The sequence below is a fragment of the Cynocephalus volans genome, chromosome 2 (assembly GCF_027409185.1).
Source record: "Cynocephalus volans isolate mCynVol1 chromosome 2, mCynVol1.pri, whole genome shotgun sequence".
Classification (NCBI taxonomy): domain Eukaryota; kingdom Metazoa; phylum Chordata; class Mammalia; order Dermoptera; family Cynocephalidae; genus Cynocephalus; species Cynocephalus volans.
The window spans coordinates 209,154,860-209,172,975 of NC_084461.1; the positions used below are offsets into that span (position 1 = coordinate 209,154,860).

At 61.6% G+C, this 18,116-nt stretch overlaps 2 protein-coding genes across 3 annotated transcripts; both read right to left on the reverse strand.

The window, feature by feature from the left end:
- Window positions 1–281: 281 nt before the first annotated feature.
- On the reverse strand, window positions 282–1,138 carry GP1BB (glycoprotein Ib platelet subunit beta). Its single transcript, XM_063088238.1, has 2 exons — window positions 1,129–1,138; window positions 282–892 (listed from the first exon to the last, which is right to left on the reverse strand). Exons 1-2 carry the CDS (start codon window positions 1,136–1,138, stop codon window positions 282–284), a joined length of 621 nt encoding a protein of 206 aa, XP_062944308.1.
- Window positions 1,139–1,504: 366 nt separating this feature from the next.
- On the reverse strand, window positions 1,505–10,015 carry SEPTIN5 (septin 5). Of its 2 annotated transcripts, none has more exons than XM_063088235.1 (11): window positions 9,930–10,015; window positions 5,142–5,238; window positions 4,949–5,035; window positions 4,565–4,688; window positions 4,334–4,468; window positions 4,072–4,189; window positions 3,868–3,969; window positions 3,129–3,225; window positions 2,905–3,040; window positions 2,534–2,636; window positions 1,505–2,400 (listed from the first exon to the last, which is right to left on the reverse strand). In XM_063088235.1, exons 2-11 carry the CDS (start codon window positions 5,149–5,151, stop codon window positions 2,344–2,346), a joined length of 969 nt encoding a protein of 322 aa, XP_062944305.1. In that variant the 5' UTR covers window positions 5,152–5,238; window positions 9,930–10,015; the 3' UTR covers window positions 1,505–2,343. The 2 variants fall into 2 exon arrangements, with proteins under 2 accessions (XP_062944305.1, XP_062944306.1); XM_063088236.1 differs by lacking the exon at window positions 9,930–10,015 and adding an exon at window positions 5,884–6,225.
- Between the last annotated feature and the right edge of the window lie 8,101 nt (window positions 10,016–18,116).

The following is an 18,116-nucleotide window of genomic DNA, read 5'->3' on the forward strand; positions in this document are numbered from 1 at the left end:
AGTTTATTTGGCACCGAAGTTTGGAAAGGGGAGATTCAGCAGGGTCTGAGCTGCCATTCGCCTTCCTCGACCTCCCCAAGCGTGGAGGACGCCTGTTCGCCTCGCTGGGGGTAGGGCCTGCAGCACTTGCTCCCACGTGGATTCAGGCCTGCGGGCTGGGGTGGGTCTGGGGGACTGGGCGGGGGCGGAGGCCGAGGCGGGTCCAGGTTAAGGCGAGGACTTTTCGGGCAGGGTTCCTCGAAGTATGCTGGCCCGCATTACTCGACGCCAGTCCGTTTCTCTCAGGACAAGCCGTCTCCGGCCGGCTCGGCCACCAGCGGGGAGGTCAGCGACAGCCGGTGTGCGGCGCGGGCGCGGGCGCGCGAGCGCAGCCTCCGCAGGCGGCACAGCAGCAGCACCAGCAGCAGCGCGTGCAGCAGCCCGAGGACGAGCAGCGCGAGCTGCGCCGCCAGCGCCCACCGGCAGAGCGGGCCGGGCGCGCAGGCGGCGCGCAGCTCGTCCTCCGCCAGGTAGGGCAGCAGGCGGCCGCGCAGCGCGGGGGGCGCGGCGCATCGCAGGTCGCGGTAGGGCGCGCGCTCGGGGCGGCCGGCCAGCCAGGCGCGGAGCGGCAGCAGACGGCAGTCGCAGCGCCAGGGGTTGGCGGCCAGGTGCGCGGCGCGCAGTGCGGGCAGCGCGTCCAGCAGCCCCGGCGGCAGCGCCGTCAGGTTGTTGCCCGTCAGCACCAGTTCGGTCGTGTCCGGAGGGAAGTCGGCCGGCAGCGAGGCCCACGTCAGCCCGCGGCGCCCGCAGTCCACGAGCGTCCCGGCGCAGCTGCATGGCGCGGGGCAGCCCGCGGCCGGGCGGCGTGGCGGCGCCAGCAGCAAGAGCAGTAGGCTCAGCGCCCCGCGCGGCCCTGGAAGGGAAGCGCCGCGGTGAGCGGGCGGCTGGCACCCGGAGCCCTGGGCCCGGCTCCATCCAGTTCCGAGGCCCCTTTAGCCGCAAGCCTCTCCACCCCGCCCACCCCGCGCGCTGGCTGGAAGTCTCCTCTGTCAGCCAAGACTCTCCCTTCTGCAACCAGAACAATTGGAGCGCCTCCCAACCTGGGTCTGCCCAGGGAGAGGCCCAGAGCCGACCGGACCGCAGACTCACCGGAGCCCATGGTGAGAGGACGGTGGCCCGGCTTGTTCTGGAGCGGAGGCGTTGGCCGGGGAGTCTGACGATAAGGCCGCCCCGCCCCTGCCAGGCCCCGGCGCTCCCGCGGCACCGACCACATTGCTGTCGCCTGGCCAGAAATAACCCCGAGGCCGCGTGGACAGACGCTGCGGCGGCAGATAGCGCGCTATCGCCACGGCCCGCCAGCCACCAGGGCTTCCGCCCCCACCCGCTCCAAGGGGCGCACGGAACACTCGGACACTCGCTGCGATGTTCACCAACATTGTTCTCCTGTCACCAGGACAGGACGCGGCATTCACAACTGAACAAAACGGTGTGAGGTGTGGGGGAGGGATCATGCGGGTGGAGAGACCCGGGAGGCCAAGGGCTGGGCTCCTGGTGCAGCAGTGCTGCTGGGGAGAAGGGACCCCAAGCTACAGACAGGGAATGGCTGTCTAGGCATAGAGGGCTGGCAGCCCATTGCCCCTGGAACCCTCCAAGTAGAGCCGGGGCATGTGGGGGAGAGACGTGGGCGGTCCCAAGTGTCCATTCCCGCCCTCCTCGCCAGCAGCCTTTGGCCTCCTGATGTCAGGGGGATGCCCAATGCTTCTGCTGCCCAACCCGGTCCTCTGGGCCTCCGGTGCGTGGGTGAGGAGGTAAGAGAGGACCCGGCCCACCTCGGCACAGAGCAGGGTCTCAGCATACGCTGGGTGGCCCCCAGGAACGGGCACAGGAAGGTTCCCAAATCCGCTCTGCGGCACTGGGGTCGGGGAATAGGCCCGGGACCCCGGGGATCCATTCCCCTCTTCTTCCTTGGTTTACCCGCCTGCCTGAGCAGGGCCTGGATACTGCTATCTTCTGTGGGTGGGGAGGGGAGATCTCAGAAGTCGTGACCAGCTTAGCTCCTGATTTCTCAAGGCCAGAGAGAGGGTGCCAGCTTGGGGGGTGGGTAGCGGGGGGCGGAGGGCGTTGTCCAGGCCCGTCAGAGGTACATACAAATGACCTGGGAGGGGTTGATGCTGAGAATAAATTAGGGACAGCGCGTCTCCGGGTCAGGAACAGTCCAGTTAAGGCCCGTCTGGGTTTCTGTCCAGGCCAGTCCGAGATCCGGAAGAACCCAGGGTGGAGTCCAGGCCAGCCCGGGGTCCAGGGGCGGGAGCGCCAGCCCGGAGACGGGCGGTATATCCATGGCAACGTGGGGCTGGGGCAGGGTCACTGGTCTTGCATTTGCTGCTTCATCTTCTGCAGCATCTCCTGCATGCGCCTTAGCTGGAAGGGTTAGGACAACGGAGAGCAGGGTGAGAAACGCGAGGACAGGCGCCTGGCCCCGCACTCACCCCTCCCCCACCCCTCTCCCTGCCGTCCCACTGGGCTCTGGCTCCTCCCCTGTCGCCCCACCAACCTCCTCGTCCTTCATCCTGATGAGCTTCTCGGTCTCAGCGTCCGGGGTGGGGAGCGGCAAGATAGGGATAGGGCTCTCCATGCGGCTGTCCTGGGTCAGTTTGCTGCGGGGAGATGGGAGGGCCAGCGGGAGCGCTGAGTAGTGGGCTGAGGTGGGGGATGCCTAGCCGACCCCTGCCACTGCCAACGCCTTGCCCTCCTGAGCTCTCACACCCTGGGCTGGCTCTGGGGAGACCAGGTACTGGGGGGCCGATTTGGGCATTGGGCAAGGTTCGGGTATAGTGGGCGGTGGGACACGCCCTAGGTTATGGAGATGTGGCCGGGACCAGGAGGGGCAGGTCCCGTTCTGCTGTGGGGGCGGGGGCGGCATACCTGGTCATCTGCTGGATGCAGTGTGCGCGGTAGTTCTCGTAGTGCACGTCACACGTCACGTCCTTGAGGTCGTGCATGTGCGTGCGGATGAGCATGTTGCGCAGCTTCACGAAGTCGCAGTGCGCCTGGTTCTCCACTGGGGGCAGGAGCGGGCGGTGGGTGAGTGGGCGCTGGCCCAGACGAGCCTTCCCACCCCGTACCCCGTATCCCAAGCATCAACTCACCCTCCACGATCCCCCAGGGGTACAGTCGCCCCCGGACCCGCTGCCCCTTGGCCTCCACCACCGTGTTGCTGCCGATAACAGCGAAGGGCGCGCTTTCCTGGGGGAGGGGTAGGCAAGGGCTCACGCCCAGCCAGTAGGAGTGCCGATTTAGTGGTTGGAGAGGGGCAAGGGCGCTCAACACCCAGGGCGACCCTCCAACATCACCATCAGCCACCTCTCCCCAAAGAGATCCTGGCGTCTTCCCCCTTCTTGCTTTTGCTGCCTGCTGAAGCCAGAGCCCTGCAGCTTACACCTCTAGGGCTCCTCTCCTGATCCCCCTCCCCAACCCCATTAAGAATCTTCTCTTCCCAGAGCCGAGCCTGTGCCTCCTGGTAGTGCTGCCCTGTGGCCACTTGGCTGGACCCTTTCCCTGGGGACCTGCAGGAAGAGGATGAGGGTGGGAGCCTGACCAGCATCTTAAGATCTGAGTAAGTGCTCCATGACCCACTAAGCATGTATGTGGGACCCAAATGACCCACCACAGTCCAGTTGGGGACACAGGTGACCCTCACCCTTTAACCCTAGGTGAAGAGGGTATGGGTTCTTTACTCTGAGGACAAATGATCCCTGCCCTAACCAGGTCAGCCCTGGGTGCTTGGCCCTCTTCCAGGCCCTGTGTGAGCAGGACAAGGCCCTCTGGCCTCCAGTTCTCTGACCCTGGCCACCTCCGACCCCTGTTCCCACTGGGCTGCATGTTCACCTTCAGTTCCCGGTCCTGCTGTTTGAAGTCCTCATCCTCGTCTGAGTCACACTCGGGAAACTGGTACACGTGGATGCCAAACTTGTCAATCTCCTCCCGGATCTGCGGTGGGGTGAGGGCTGTCAGATTTGGGGCTGGCCAGGTCCACCTGGTACTCCCAGCCCCAGGGTCCTGGGCCAGGCCCCCCTGCCACAGCAGGCTCACCCGCTCCTTCAGCTTCCGGATCTCACTGGGGACGAGACAGTCGGCTTTGGCGATGAGGGGCACGATGTTCACCTTCTCGTGCAAAGCCTTCATGAAACCCACGTCCACTGGCCGCAGCCTAGAGAGGGCAGCCAGGGATGGGCATGGTGAGGGGGTGATGGGGGCACAGTGAGATTGTGGGGAAGGGCAGTGACAGGCATGGCCATGGGGATAAGCTGCAGGTGGCTGGACTCCAGAGTCTGGCCCCAGGACAGCCACGCACCCGTGCCCGAAGGGGGAGATGAAGTACAGGCAGCAGTGCACTCGGTTGTCCTGGATGTTCTTGCGGTTGAGGCCGCTCTCATCACGGAAATACTGTTCAAACTGCTGGTCCACGTAGTCAGTGATGGGCTTCCAGCTGGGGCAGAAGGAGACATGAGGCCAGGCTGTGAGGGCTGTGGCCGGCCCGAGATGGCCGGAGCAGGGACCTACTCCCCAGCCAGGCTCTCCTCACCACTCAGAGTTGTTGACAGCATCCCCAAATCCCGGCGTGTCCACGATGGTGAGCTTTAACTTGACACCCTTCTCCTCAATGTCCACTGTGTGCTTTAGGATCTCCACCGTCTGGTTGATGCGCTCTGTGGGAAGGGGAAGGCATTGTTTGGAGAAACCTCTTTGACCCTCGCTCCCGTCCCAGACCACCAGGACTCCTGTCCTCATCCATCCTGGTGCCTTGGCCTTGGCCACAAGGCCTGACTGCAGTGTACACCATTCCTGCTGGACCCTAACCGGGACCCACACTGTGAGAAGCGTGGGGGCTGGACCTGGAAGGGGGCCCTTTGAAGGGTCACATGGCAGGGTTTGCTGGGTCAGTGCCAGAGCTACGTGGTTTACTCACCCTCTGCACTGAGCAGCTTCCGGTCCTTGTACAAGTCAGTTAGGAAGAGACTGTGGACCAGTGTGGACTTCCCCAGGCCGGACTCACCTGCCACAGATACAGTGGAGGAGTCAGGTTAGACCTGGGGCCCCCACAACTGAGCCTGGCTGGCCAGTGGCCCCAGTCCCTCCACCCAGGAGCCTGGCCCACTCACCGGCCACCATAAGCGTAAAGTCGAAGCCCTTCTTCACCGACTTGCGATGCACCTGGTTGGGCAGAGTGGCGAAGCCCACGTACTGCTTGTCAATATCCTGGGGGACAGGGGTAGGGCAGGTCAGGGGCACATTGGGGTTCCTTGGGGTAGCCCAATGCCCTGTCTCTCACCCTCTCAGGATGAGGAGGCTGCAGAGGGCACAGTCCTCAGGGGAAGGCGTTTCATTGACAAAAATGGGGTGAGGGGCTGCGGGCAAAGTTCTGGATATGGGAAGGCAGATGAGGGAGTGGCAAAAGGCACCGCTGCCCCCCATCTCAGCGAGGGTCTTTGCAGTAACTTGAAACTATGTGTGTGGGCTTGGGAGGATGTCAGGCAGCAGCAGGCACAGGCAGTGTCCTCCCTTCGTGGGCAGAGGACAGCAGGACTGAGACCCCTCAGATACACTCAAGTCCCACCATAAAGAGGGGAAGCCCTGGGGCCTCAACACTCACCCCTCCTGAGAGTACTAGGGGTGGGAGGCCCAGTCTGGCCCTGATCCAGCCGCGGGGGCGGCGGCTGCGGTGGCGACAGAACAGGGGCTATTTATAGACAGCGGCGCCGATCCTCCCCCGCCCTCGGGGTCCGGGGGACCATCTCTGGCGGACCCCGGCCCTGCCGGCCCCTGCCACGTCCTGGAGCCCGCGGGGTCCCGGCCGAGCGGACACACACACTGACCCACATTCCACCCCTGCTCCACACACACCTTGAGCCGCCTCTGGGCCTGGGTCCGTGGCGACAGCAGCTGCTCCACCAGGCGGTCCTGGGGCGCTGCCAGGGAGTCCATCGCGGCGACCCCCGCGACTCTGCCGGCCCCGTTCGCACCCCAGACCCGGTCAGGCCGACCGAGCCACGCGTTCGCGAGGGACTTACGCGCGGCAGTACCCTTAAACTGTGCTCTCGGCCTCGATTTGGGGACACGGGCACTGAGGCCCGGAGAGGGGCCGCGGTCTACCCGGGGGGGCGCCGACCCCGGGTGTCGTCCGAGCCATGCCCCGTCCGTGCCGACCCGCCCCGAGCGGCGGCGGCGTCGCAGCCTCGGGCAGGCCGGCTCCCGCACCGAGCCAGAGGCGGGGCTTCGTGGGCGCTCGCGGAGCTGGCGCGGGGAGCGGCGGAGACGGCCCCGCCCACCGTCGCCGGGAAACAGTCGCCTGGAAATTGGGCCGCAGGCGGAGCCACCGGAAGGCTGAGCGGAGGGCAGGGCCGAGCCGAGGCGCGGGGGCAGGCTGCGGCGCCGCGTGGACCGGGAGCCTCGCTGCGGCCCGGCCGTCCCCGTCCAGGCGTCCGGGGAGCGGGGCGGGGGTCCGCAGTCGCACGCGGGCCGCGGGGTCGGTGGTGCCGCGCGTCCCGCCCCCCAGAGACGCTGCGCAGCTTCCGTCCGCCAGAGGGCGCCGGAGGACGCTCCCGGACCCACGAGCGACGGCGCGGGAACCGGACCCCTAAGCAGCCCCTCCCTCCTGTCAGATCGGCCCCGAAACCTCCTGCGGTGTCACGGCGCCCCCAACCACCCAAGGACACGTCCCTCCCTGCACTCCCCGCCCGCCCCCGCTTGGGGCTGAATCCCCCCTGTGCGAACGTTTGGGAGATTCTTTCCCGGCGCGGCGCCCCGAGACATACCGGGAGCGTGACGAGGGCAAAGCCCACCTCTCCTGCGAAGTTCAGCCCCGACCCGACCCCCGTGGAGACTGAGGGAGGAAGGGGGCGCTCACGGCCAGAGTACTGGACGCCCCCCTTTCTCCCCTCAAACTTGGAAGCCCTGGCCAGTCCGCGGCTCAGCAAAACCGCCGCCCACGCGTCGTCCCCGCCACCCCTAGATGGCCCCTGCCCCCAGAGTTGGGGGATGGGAGGTGGGGGGGTGGAGTGGGGGCCACTCCCCACTAGCCCGGTGGACATTCCGCTCCCCTCCGAGCTTCCCCGACTTCTCTGACCACAGCACTGGTCACACGAGAACTGGAGAGCTACAGCCAGCTGGTCCCTCACTCCCCCTTGTGGCCACCCCAGAGAGAGCAGGGTTCTCCTTACGCAGGGGTCTCTTGAGCCGGGAAACCATCCTCTATGGACTACCAAACCCTTCCTCACTACCCCAAAGACCCCACCAGAATCCCAACAAGCCAATGCCAATGGGACAGGAAAGGGGGCCTGGATGGATATGCCCCCAGCTAGTGTGCCTCAGTAGGACCAGGAGCCCCCCAGCCCGCCCCCACTCAAGCCTCCCCTAGTTGAGGGGCCTCCACCCGCTGTCCAGACCCTGGTCCTGCTGTGGGGCCTGGAAGCCGCTGGCACCTGGGGAGGAGGGGCGGGCACACAGCTGGGAACAGGAGAGCCTTTCATCCAGGGCAGGGAAGCAGCCACAGGCTCCCAGCTCTGCCAGCTGGGCCCCCCAGTTCTTGCTTCCAGAAAGCCTCCTCACCTAGCCCCAGCTCTCTACGGCTGCAGGAAGCCTCTGGGCTGAGTCCCACCCACGCTCCACCCCTGGGTTGCTTTATAGAGCCCTCAGCCCAGCATCCACCCAGACAGGAGGGTATCTAAGGCCCAGGGCATCTTCAGGAAGACAGTGTGGGGCCTGGCCTCAGACTGGAAGGGCACCTCTGTTCTCCACATCCTGGTATCCAATAGAACTTGTAGCTCTCAGACTGCCTCAGTTTCCTCATTGATAAGCCACACCCCATGGGGAGGCCCGGGTCAGGAGGGCAAGAGTCTCACTCTCAGCTCCCAATCTGCCTGCCCCATCATCCAACTGGACCCAGTCGGGGCCTGTGGAATCCCCAGGGGAGCCCCAAGGAAGGCACCCTGCCACCCTTGGTCTCTGGTCCCTGATGCACAACAAATACTCAAGGCTTTCTCAGCCATATGACACAGCTGCGCCCACCTCCTAGTGCCGGAGACTCTCGAGGCATTTCCATTCTTAGAATCACCCGAGTCAGCTCTGGAAAGCAGCAGCCAGAGCCAACAGAACCCCCATCACTGCCTGAGAGGAGGTGGGGGGCACAGAGGGCCGGCAGAGCCCCCCACTGCCTCTCCAACCCCCTTTCACAGAAAAAAAAGAAGCTTGGATAGGTTGAGACTCAGTAATAACGACAGGGTAACATGAAGTGACCATGTGCTTCTGGGCTCCCCCAGACCCACCCTCCCACCCAAAACACCTGGCTCCTTGGCCCTGCTCCTGGGACTCCCTCCCTTCACCTGTCAGTGCCCTCTGCCTCTGGGCCTGGGGGCAGGGGATGGGGTGAGGCTGGCTCCCAGCTGACCTCAAGGATGGGCAGACACAGGCCTGTAGGGGCTCACACCTCAGCAGGAGGGAGTCCCCATCCATGCAGTGAAGGGCAAGAGAGCCTGACTGGTGCTGAGCCTAGTGACTCAGAATGCCCTCGGGCCATGCTTAGGACACATGCAGGCCCAGGGGAAGCTGAGGGAGCCAGCCTCCTTCCCTTTCTCTCAAACAATAGCCTGGCTGCATGTGTCCCTGCATCTTGGCTTTGTCTAACCGGCAGTGATGGGGAGGCAGCTCCTGGCCAGGCTCCCTGGGGAGCCCCTCCCAATGGGTCTCACCCACCCCTGGGCGGGGCATGTCCCTGCCAGGAGACTGGCATCAGGCAGCCAGTGACTCCCCAGCTCCCACCCCACCTGCCAGCTGCTCCTGCCCAGCCTGCTGCACTCTGAGCAGGACTCTGGGGGTCCCACCCAGCACCCACACCATGTGTGAACGCCCATCCCTGATAGAGGCTGCTAGAGCCATCCTGATGCCAGAATTGGGCCCTTCTTTCCTCCTCCAAACATAGCTGAACTCAAGCCAGAGAGGCCACCAGCAGGGCTACCCCAGAGCCCCCAGCCCACCTGGTTACCAACCTCACCTCACTCTCGTGGTCTTACAGCTTTGTTTAACCCTGAGCTGGGCCAGGTTTTCAGGGTGGGTGCACAGGCCAGCTTCCGGTTGGGTTCTACAATCCTGGAGGGTGGGGACTGGACCAGGCCTTTTGGAAAGCCACAAGCCTGTTTGTACCCACCGGGTCCAAGGATGGGTGCTAGACACCAAGATGACTCAGACCAGGCCTTGGAACCCCCCAGTCAGGGGAAGAGGCCCAGCCACAGACCAGTACACTGGAATTTGTGTGCTGGGCGAGGGGCATTAAGGTGCAGGGCAGTGGGTTGGGGTGACCAGAGGCTCCCCCACATGGGCCTACTCAGGGATTGTGCCCTGGCTGGTAGACGCAGAGACCCCTCGCCCAGCCTGTGTCTGGCTATGACCATGGTCTCACCCAGGACTCACAGCACATGGCCTACAAGCCAAACCAGCAAGGAGATGCTGGCGCTGAACCATTGAGAGAGGGACACTCGGCCCATCCCCCCATCCTGGGGAGTGGCGCACGGTCCCTGCTCTGAGGGCCAGGGGTTCAGCACCCCCGTGGCATGGCGCCTACTCCTCCCCTCCTCAGCCGCAGCGCGACGACAGTACCCCCGCTGACAATCGGTTATCGCGACAGGGCTGCATGACGGCCGGCGGGGGCGGGGTCGCGCCTGGGTGCCGGCGGCGTTAGTGCCACAAAAGGTGACAGCCGACGGGGTCTAGCGACAGGCTGAGCGGCACCACGCACATACCTGCTTGTCCTCTGCGGGGTCGGGGTCGGGGTCGGGTCCAGGTCCGGGCGGGTCCGGGCCGGCGGGCGGGGGAGAGACGGAGAGAGACACGGTGAGAGGCGGGCGGGCGGCGGGGACAAAGGCGGGCGCGGGCACGCGGGCGGGCGCCGGGCTCACCTGGGGTCGCCAGCTTGCTCTTGTACCGCAGGCCTGTGCTCATGGTGGCCGCCGGCGGGGGACGTGCGGCGGCGGGCGCGCGGGCGGGGCGCGGCGACGAGCGGCGGAGGCCGAGGCCAGGCTGCGGGGTGACCGGCCCCTCCGCGCCGCCGCCGCCGCCCGCCCCGCCCGCGAGCCCGCCAGCCAATCGGCGCCCGCCGCGCCCACGCGCGACCCGGCGTGGCCGGTGGGGGCGGGGACCGAGGCGCCCCCCCACGGTCCCCGTGCCCGAGGCCTCGGGGCGACGCCCCCGCCTCCTGCGGGCCGGGTCGCACCCGCCCGCCCGGGGCACGCAGGCGAGACCCGAGCTGCCCCCGCCCTGCACGCATGGCTGCTCCCACTGGCCCATTCCCCTACCCCCCACCTCCCCTGTCCCCCAAACCAGGCTGGATGCTGCACTCTCTCTGCTCTTGCTGGGACCCCAATCCATACCTGGGCCTCTGACCATCCATCGTGTGGCCATTCTGTGAATCCTGCCCGGGCTTTCCATGGCAGCCCCGTGCCAGCGCCTGCACGCTCAGCCCCACCCCACTGGGGTCAGTGGACGCCCCAGGCTCACCCCATCACGATGGACTTGGGAAGCACTGGTGGGGAGTCCTCCTCCTGGTTAAGGCAGGAAAGGTGATGGTCAGCAGGCACAAGGCCGTGTCCCAGCTCCTCTTCTGCAGACTGTGCAGACCTGTAGACACACCTGGGCAAGCTGCAAAGCATACACCTTCAGGCAGTGAGTGGTTCGGCCTCTCTTTTTCTGGGCTGTAAAATGGGATGACTTGTGAAGAGGAACTGAGCCGAAGGACCGGACAGGACCGGCCCAACTTGAAGCCTGCCCTGCCCACCTCACGCCAACTCTACACTCCTGCTCAGGCAGACCTGCTACCACCATGAGGAGAAAGGCCGCAGGGGAACGAGAGGCAGAGTGTAGGCAGGGCCAGGGCCTGCACCCCATTTACAGATGGGAAAGCTGAGGCCTCAGACCTTCGACAAGTCAGTTGGACTCAGTGGCACTCAGTGGCAGAGTGCTACTCCTCTTCTGTACCACTATCACATCCCTGTTACCCTGGGCCTGGGCCTCCCCAAAGTGCCCCCAAGTGGCACATCTCAGTCCCACAGAAAGGGACTGCTGGGCCTGTGGTCACCACCTTCCCAGGCAGGTGTTCCGTTGGAGGGAGATGGTCGGCTACACCCAGTCCAGGCAGTATCCCTCCACAGCCAGGAAACCAGCCTCTGCCCTCCAGCCCCTCATGTGCCTCTGTGTCCCTCCTCTCACCCATGGGCTCCCTAGGAGGAGGGGGTGCTCCTGGGGATCCTCCATCTCTGAATCACTAGCGCCCAGCACAGTAAGTGAAAAAGTCATGTAGTCCCCACTCTGCCAGATTCTGTGGCCAAAACCCATCCCTGTTTACCAAGAACCTCCTCCTGGTCCAGAACTGTGACCAATATGAGGACGCTCCACTGTCCCAACCCTTTATCCAAAGCCTCAGGACCAGATGCCTCTGGAATTCAGACTTTTTCATGTGTGTTGTATATTATATGACACCTCTTTGGAACCTGGGGCTGCACCTCATAATCAAGCACATTGGTATTTTTTTGCAAGGAAACTTATGACCATTCACACAAACTGAAATATGTGGAGACCATAATAAATGGCTGCAAATCAGCTCAGGTTGGCTTTGCCACCGAGTTTTGAAAATCTTTAGGTTTCAGGGCATTGGCAAGTTTGGAACTGTGATAAAGAAATGGATGTGTGCGGGGGTGGGGGGCGTGTCTGAAGTGCCAGGCAAGTGTTCTGAGCGTGCTGCTCATCAGTCCAGAGGGCCTCAGTGGAAATCTCATCTCAGAAGGACTGGAGCTTTGCAAAATGGTCAGTGAAAAATGATGCTTGGATATTTAGCACATAGTGACCCATGTGGAGACAAGGGAGAAGAGACAGGAACCCTGTCTGCAAGGAGACAGATATGCCCTAGCCAGTGCTGCCCTGGGTCAGGGGATTTGAACTTGGCCTTGGGGGAAGTGTAGAGCGGATCAGGGACATAGCTCAGGCAAAAGGTGGGAGATTCATGTGTACAAGAGGAATAGGTTTTTAAAATTTTTTTATAAAAAGATGACCGGTTAGGGGACCTTAACCCTTGGCTTGGTGTTGTCAGCACCACGCTCTCCCAAGTGAGTTAACCAGCCATCCCTATATAGGGATCCGAGCCCGTGGCCTTTGTGTTATCAGCACCACACTCTTCCAAGTGAGCCACAGGCTGGCCCCAAGAGTAATAGGTTTTAAAAGAATTTTGGAGATAGGAGACGAAAAGGATGAGATATACCACAAAAACATGATTTTTTTTTTTTTTTTATTAAGGTAGTACATCCCAAAAGATTACTTACAGAAGTGCAGTTGGATTAGAGGACAGAGTTTAAGGAGGACCAGTGTGGAGTTCATGTAATAAATAGGACTGGGAGCCACTCTCTGGAAGGACAAAGTCAAGGGCAGCCCTGGGTCGATGCCTCATAGAAAATGCCTGAGCATGGCTGGAGGCTCCCAGCCTGGAAGAGGGAGGTGGGGTCTGCCCTTTACCCTGGGACTTGGGTCACCCATGACTGTATGTCCAGGGGACAGCCTTGAATCCCTCCACAGACAAACCGGGCTGGGAGACCCTCTGGGTGGCAGTACCATGGCTCAACAGGCAGAGCATCTGCATGGACATTTCTAAAGTCAGGAAAATGGGCCATGGGGGCACGGATCAGCAGATTCACGGGACATGTGTCCAATTCTGCCAGGTGGGCAGTGTGGGAGGGTGGGAACAATACCTACGAGTAGACAAAGGCTCTCAGACTTTAGCCAACACACATGGGGCCAATGGCTCAAGCGAAACACCCGAAAGTCTTCTATCAAAAAGCGCAGCCCTCAGTGCTATGTCTGATGCCGGGGAGTGGGCAGGAGCAGCAGGGCATGACCCTGGACACACCACACTCACCCGAGGCATGGAGGACACCACCTTCCCGAGTGGGTGTTTGTGTCTGCCTTACCCGGCAAGCAGAAAAAGTGCTGGCTGTGGTACAAAGAGAAGTAAATAAAACATTCCTGCATGGGAAAAAAAAAATGCTATTTTTTAATTCATAAGGAAAAGAAGTTAATGAGTGAAAAAATAAGCTACACCAGGAAAAATCTGTTCAACTAACTTGGGCTACAAATAGCTTGACGCTCTTCAGAAAAAAACTCTTCAAGAAATTCTCAAGAGGCCACATTTAAACCAGGCTGTGTCTCCCCCTCAGCACAGGCAGCGCGGTGGAGTGAGCAGGTTTCCTCTGGCCACAGAGCCAGGATGGGGCGAAGGAAGGAGGCTGTGGGGAGGTGGCCTCAGTGGAAACCACAGCGATGGTGAAGAAAGAACAAGGCACCTGTCATTGGCACTTGGGAAGTAGGTGATGCTGGTGCTGGGTTCAGAGGTGGGGCAGTTTGCTTTAAGTGACACACAGACATCAGGTGGGGCAGGGGCCACTAGTGACAAAATTCCAGAATGTTCAATCCATCTGAGGACAAGGATGAGGGCAGAAGCCGAGCTGGGGGCAACAGATTAGACACCTGAGAGCCCCCACAGCTCCACCGACATGACCGTCTGGAGGCAGCCCTGATTTGGGCTGGGAATGGGGTGGTTTTGTGCCCCAAGTACAGAGCAGGAAGCAGAAGTCAGATCGTGGTGGAGATCTGCCCGAGATCAAACAGCTGAGACTAGAACCCAGGACCACTGAGACTAGTCCTCGCTCCTGCAAAGGGCAGTGACTTGGTCCCAGCCTGGCCAGGTGCCTGCCCTGATCAGGCAGCCCATCTGAGTAAACTCACGTCCCTTCTGTCCCCCAAATCCTTCAACAGCCTGATGGGGCCCAGACAGCCCCGCTGACCTTTGCCTTTGTCTGCTTATAGGCATCGTTCCCATTCTCCCATGCTTGCTGTTCCTGTTGACCTTGCCCAGCCAGCCAGGTGAGAGCATCTGGACCCATCCCCCAGCACCTGGGGCCTTTGAGTCAGGAGGTGCCTCCACGCCTTGGGACTGGTGTGCCCTCTGCCCACACTGCCCTTCCCCAGCCCTGTTGATCTGGGAGTACTGTCCCAGCCCCTCCCAGCCCAAGCCCATCAGTGCCTCACTTCTGCAGGACACAGCCCAGGTGCAGCTTACTCCTGACCAGCTCACTGGCCTGCCTGACTGCTGCTGGGCTCCCAGCACCCAGCCCCCGTCTGGCACCCAGGAAAGCTCAACAGCATCAGTTCATGCTGGGCGGGGACACTGACACCCTGGGTCTGGAGCCTACAGGGCGGGCCAGCCAGGTTAGCCAGGGTCTGGGGGCTACAAATGAAGTATTTGAGATCCTGGAACCTCTTGCTGCCTACAGAAGGGTGCTCTGAGTGGTCAACCCAGCTGGCGGGGGGGAAGGGACCCAGGAGCTCTGGGGTGTCCTCCCTGCTCCCAAAGGCAGTGGCTATCTCCAAGCACAAGGGGAAATGTGTATAGAGTGGGGAGACTGTTGGAGAATACTTTTCTTGATTTCCTTGTTAGAAAAATATAAGGGTTTGCAACACAAACGAGTCCTCACTACCAATCAAAGACAGGCCCATTAAAAGAACACAGAGTCCACTGCAGCTGCTCTGCAAGAGGGTGCTGCCTGGCCCCGGTTAAAGCCGCCTGTGTCCTGCTGGGGTGGACTGAGCAGGGTTCCCAGGGGACTGAGTCCTGGTTCACACCGAGTCCCCGGTTCAGTGGGCAGCTGGAGCAAGTGCTACAAAGGGCGCCTGTGCTCGGCGGCAGTGAGCCAGCCCAGGGACCCAGAGCATGAGGGTCGCTGAGGGGGGTGTGGGCCTCCAGCCACAAGTCATGAGGACAGTCCCCTGCAGGGCTCAGGGATGGCACCTGGGAGAGGGTGCAGAGAGCAGCCCAGGGCAGGGAGCTTCGGGGTGGTGTGACTCAGTAAGGAAGAGCCGACTGACAACCTGCCCCCCGGGGGACCCTCCCAAGGGGTGCTGCCCATGGAGCCCATGCACAACCCTGGACAGGACCTTCCCCAAGGTGTCCTGGCAGTTCCAAGGCTCTCTGTCCTCACTGCGGTTCTGTGATTTTATGAACAGCCAGAGGTGGGAGAACAGAAGACGAATGAGAAGATATGAAGTGGCGCCAACACAGATTCTCCCGGAGGCACCGAGGCATTAAAAAAAATCCCACGGGGACACGTGCTTGGGAAAGGCAGAGTGTGGAGGCTGGAGCACGGGTGACCTAGATCCCGAGGCAGCCAGTGGGTGACAAGCGGAGCTCACTCCACCCCTCCCAGCAACCCGCCTCTCTTGCCAGACAGGGCCAAGTGTGGGGTTCCAGGGGCAGCTCCAGCTCCCCACTGCCACCTTCCAGATTTGTCCCATGAGCGTCAGGCCAGATACAGATCTTAAATTCCTCTGGAATAAACAGGACATGGCAGAGGACTCAGGCCCCAACTACCCGGGCCGCGGGCCCAATCCCACAGTGGCCTTGGCACCCTAGACAGCAGGCACAGGCCCTGCGGCCCATGGCACCCTATCCCCCCATGCACGCAGGCCACTGGGCTCTGGCAGCACCCAGGGAGAGCTTGGCAGGTCACACACCCACGATCTAATGGGGAAGGCACCTGCCACCAGGGCCCTCAGCACAGGTGTCCATCTCCTGGTTTCCAAGGCCCCAGGTGACTGGCTGTGCCTGGGTGAGGACAAGGACTCAGGGTCTTGGCTCCTTCCCCACTGGAGTCTCCTCTCTACCCTCCTCCTGGCCTAATACCGTCGGGGACGCCTCTGCCTATGGAGATCAGCTGTCTGCAGGGCTCTGTCTACCCTGAGGTGTGCAGCACACACCAGTGAGGTGGGTGGAGGGTGGGGTGATGGGCTGCTGTCCCAAAATGCCTTGGCCAGGGCCATTGGCAGAGTGGGTCTGGCCTGGGTGGGGGCTTCCTGCTCCCAGCTTCAGGGCATGGTGGGGGTTCTGCCTGCCCTGCCTCCTCAGTTGCTCCTATGTGAACCTCACTTCCCATCAAGCATCAGCTACATACCCACCCCAGGCCAGAGCTACTCAAGGACCTTGGGAGGAGGATCCAGGTGTGTAGGGGACAGACACGCACACTGCACACCAGGATGCCTCCACACTCCTTCCCCTTGACTGGAAGAACAGCATGAGGCAGGATATCTAAGGCTGATAGCCAGCCAGGGCCAGCCCCATGCGTGCCTGTGGTCCCCAGTTCTCACATCCTGGGCTGAAGTTGGTACCTGCTACCTCCCCTTTCCAAAGGCTGACTTTAAAGTGGAGCCTTTCAGGGTCAACTCTAGACAGGGGAGTGGCAGGAGACGGAGTCCCCAGGATAGGACTCTTTTGCAGGAAAGGAAGGAAGCCTCAACCTCACCTGTGGCTCAGAATGGCACGTGGAAGGCACAGGGCTTGGCCACCAACCCTGACCGCTTCTGGCCACATTCCCTTAGGGTAGCTCAGAGGATTTAAACCAAAGAGCATGACCAGGATGCACTTAGGAGCTGGCCCCAGGGAAACTCAAGAGGGACCATGTGGGAAAAAGGAATCCCTGGGACTCAGTCCCCTCATAGGAGTCTTGCAGCCATGATTCTCCACAGCCACGCACAGCTGCTGATGTTCTGGGATGGGTCTCTTGCCCGATGAGCAGCTGCGTGTGGCCTCCTTGGCAGAACAGTGCTGATGGGCTAACCCGGCCCTCCCTCCAGAACTTCCCATGCGGCTGTGGGCTGTAGGTGGAGGGCCCTGAGTGGGCAGGACTTGCGCCCAGGCCTGCACAGCAGCTGCCAGCCCTGCCACCACAGATAGGAGAGTGCCCTGTACACCAAAATGGTGGTCAGGACCCTCCTTCCTCGGGGTTTCACATTGGGGATCAACGTGCCACAGGTCTCCACAGCCAGGAGAGAGGTCTGGACCGTCAGGGCTGGCACAGAGGCCCGAGGGGTCACTTGGAACAGGGAAGTGGGGCCCTGGGCAAGCACTGGCTACGACGGGGCCCAGGAAGCGGGAAAGTCTGCAGAGCCAGGGTGATGTGCATCGTTAGGGCCCAGGGTGAGGGTGTCCTTAGGCTGATCTTTCTGCTTGTGCACTGGCAGGAGCAGGGCCAGTGTGCATCAGCCACGTTTGGATCTTGCTGCCAAAATAGACTAGAAGGCTCTGCCAGACTTCCTATGCAGGGTCTGGGCCCATGCCTCCCAGATAGACAATCTGACAGACACTGGTCAAACCAGGGGTCCAATAAGAGCACCCTGGAGCTTTTGGAAGCCCCTGCACCATGCTGGGGTCCATTCATCCTGATGTGTGGGACAGAGGCCTGGCTCAGTCTCCCAACCTGTGCCTCAGGGGTCTGTCTTGGCTGCACCTGTTTTGAGAGCTTATTTTGAGGTTCAAAAAGAGAGACTGTCAATAACAAAAAGATGACCTGATTCAAAAATGGGCAAAGAACTTAAACTGATATTTCTCCAAAGAGGAGCTGGCCAGAGATGGGGGCCGAGAATTCCTGAGGCTCACCTCTTCCCAGGCTTGCCATACCTGGCTCAGCTGCACAGCCTCCTGTAGGCCTCCCTGTGTCCATCGTCACTGCCCTACTTATGCCACCCTGTCTGTGGTACCTTGTTAGGGTGGACTCAGAAAACTAATACAGATGTCTCAGTCAGCTCCTGCTGCTGTAACAAAATACCACATCCTGGGCAGCTTTAACAATGAACACTCATTTCTCACAGTTCTGGAGACTAGAAGTCCAAGATCAAGGTGCCAGCAGATCAAGCATCTGGTGAGGGCCAGCTTCCTCCTGCTATCTTCTTACTGTGGCAGAAGGGGCAGGCGTCTCTCTTGGGCCTCTTTTATAAGGGCACTAATCCCATTCATTATGGCTCTGCCCTTGTGAGCTAATCATTTCCCAAAGGCCTTCACCTCTTAACACCATTAACTTAGAGGGTATGATTGTAACATGAATTTGGGGGGACACAGCACAGGGGCTGTCCAGGACTTTGACAGAGGGTGAGCAGGCAGGCCTCTACTTCATCATCTAACTTCAGGGGAGCTCAACCCAGAAAGGACAAATCAGACCTGATCAGGACCTATGTGGATCATAAGTGCTTTTTGGAATCCCAGTGTTTCCCTCTCA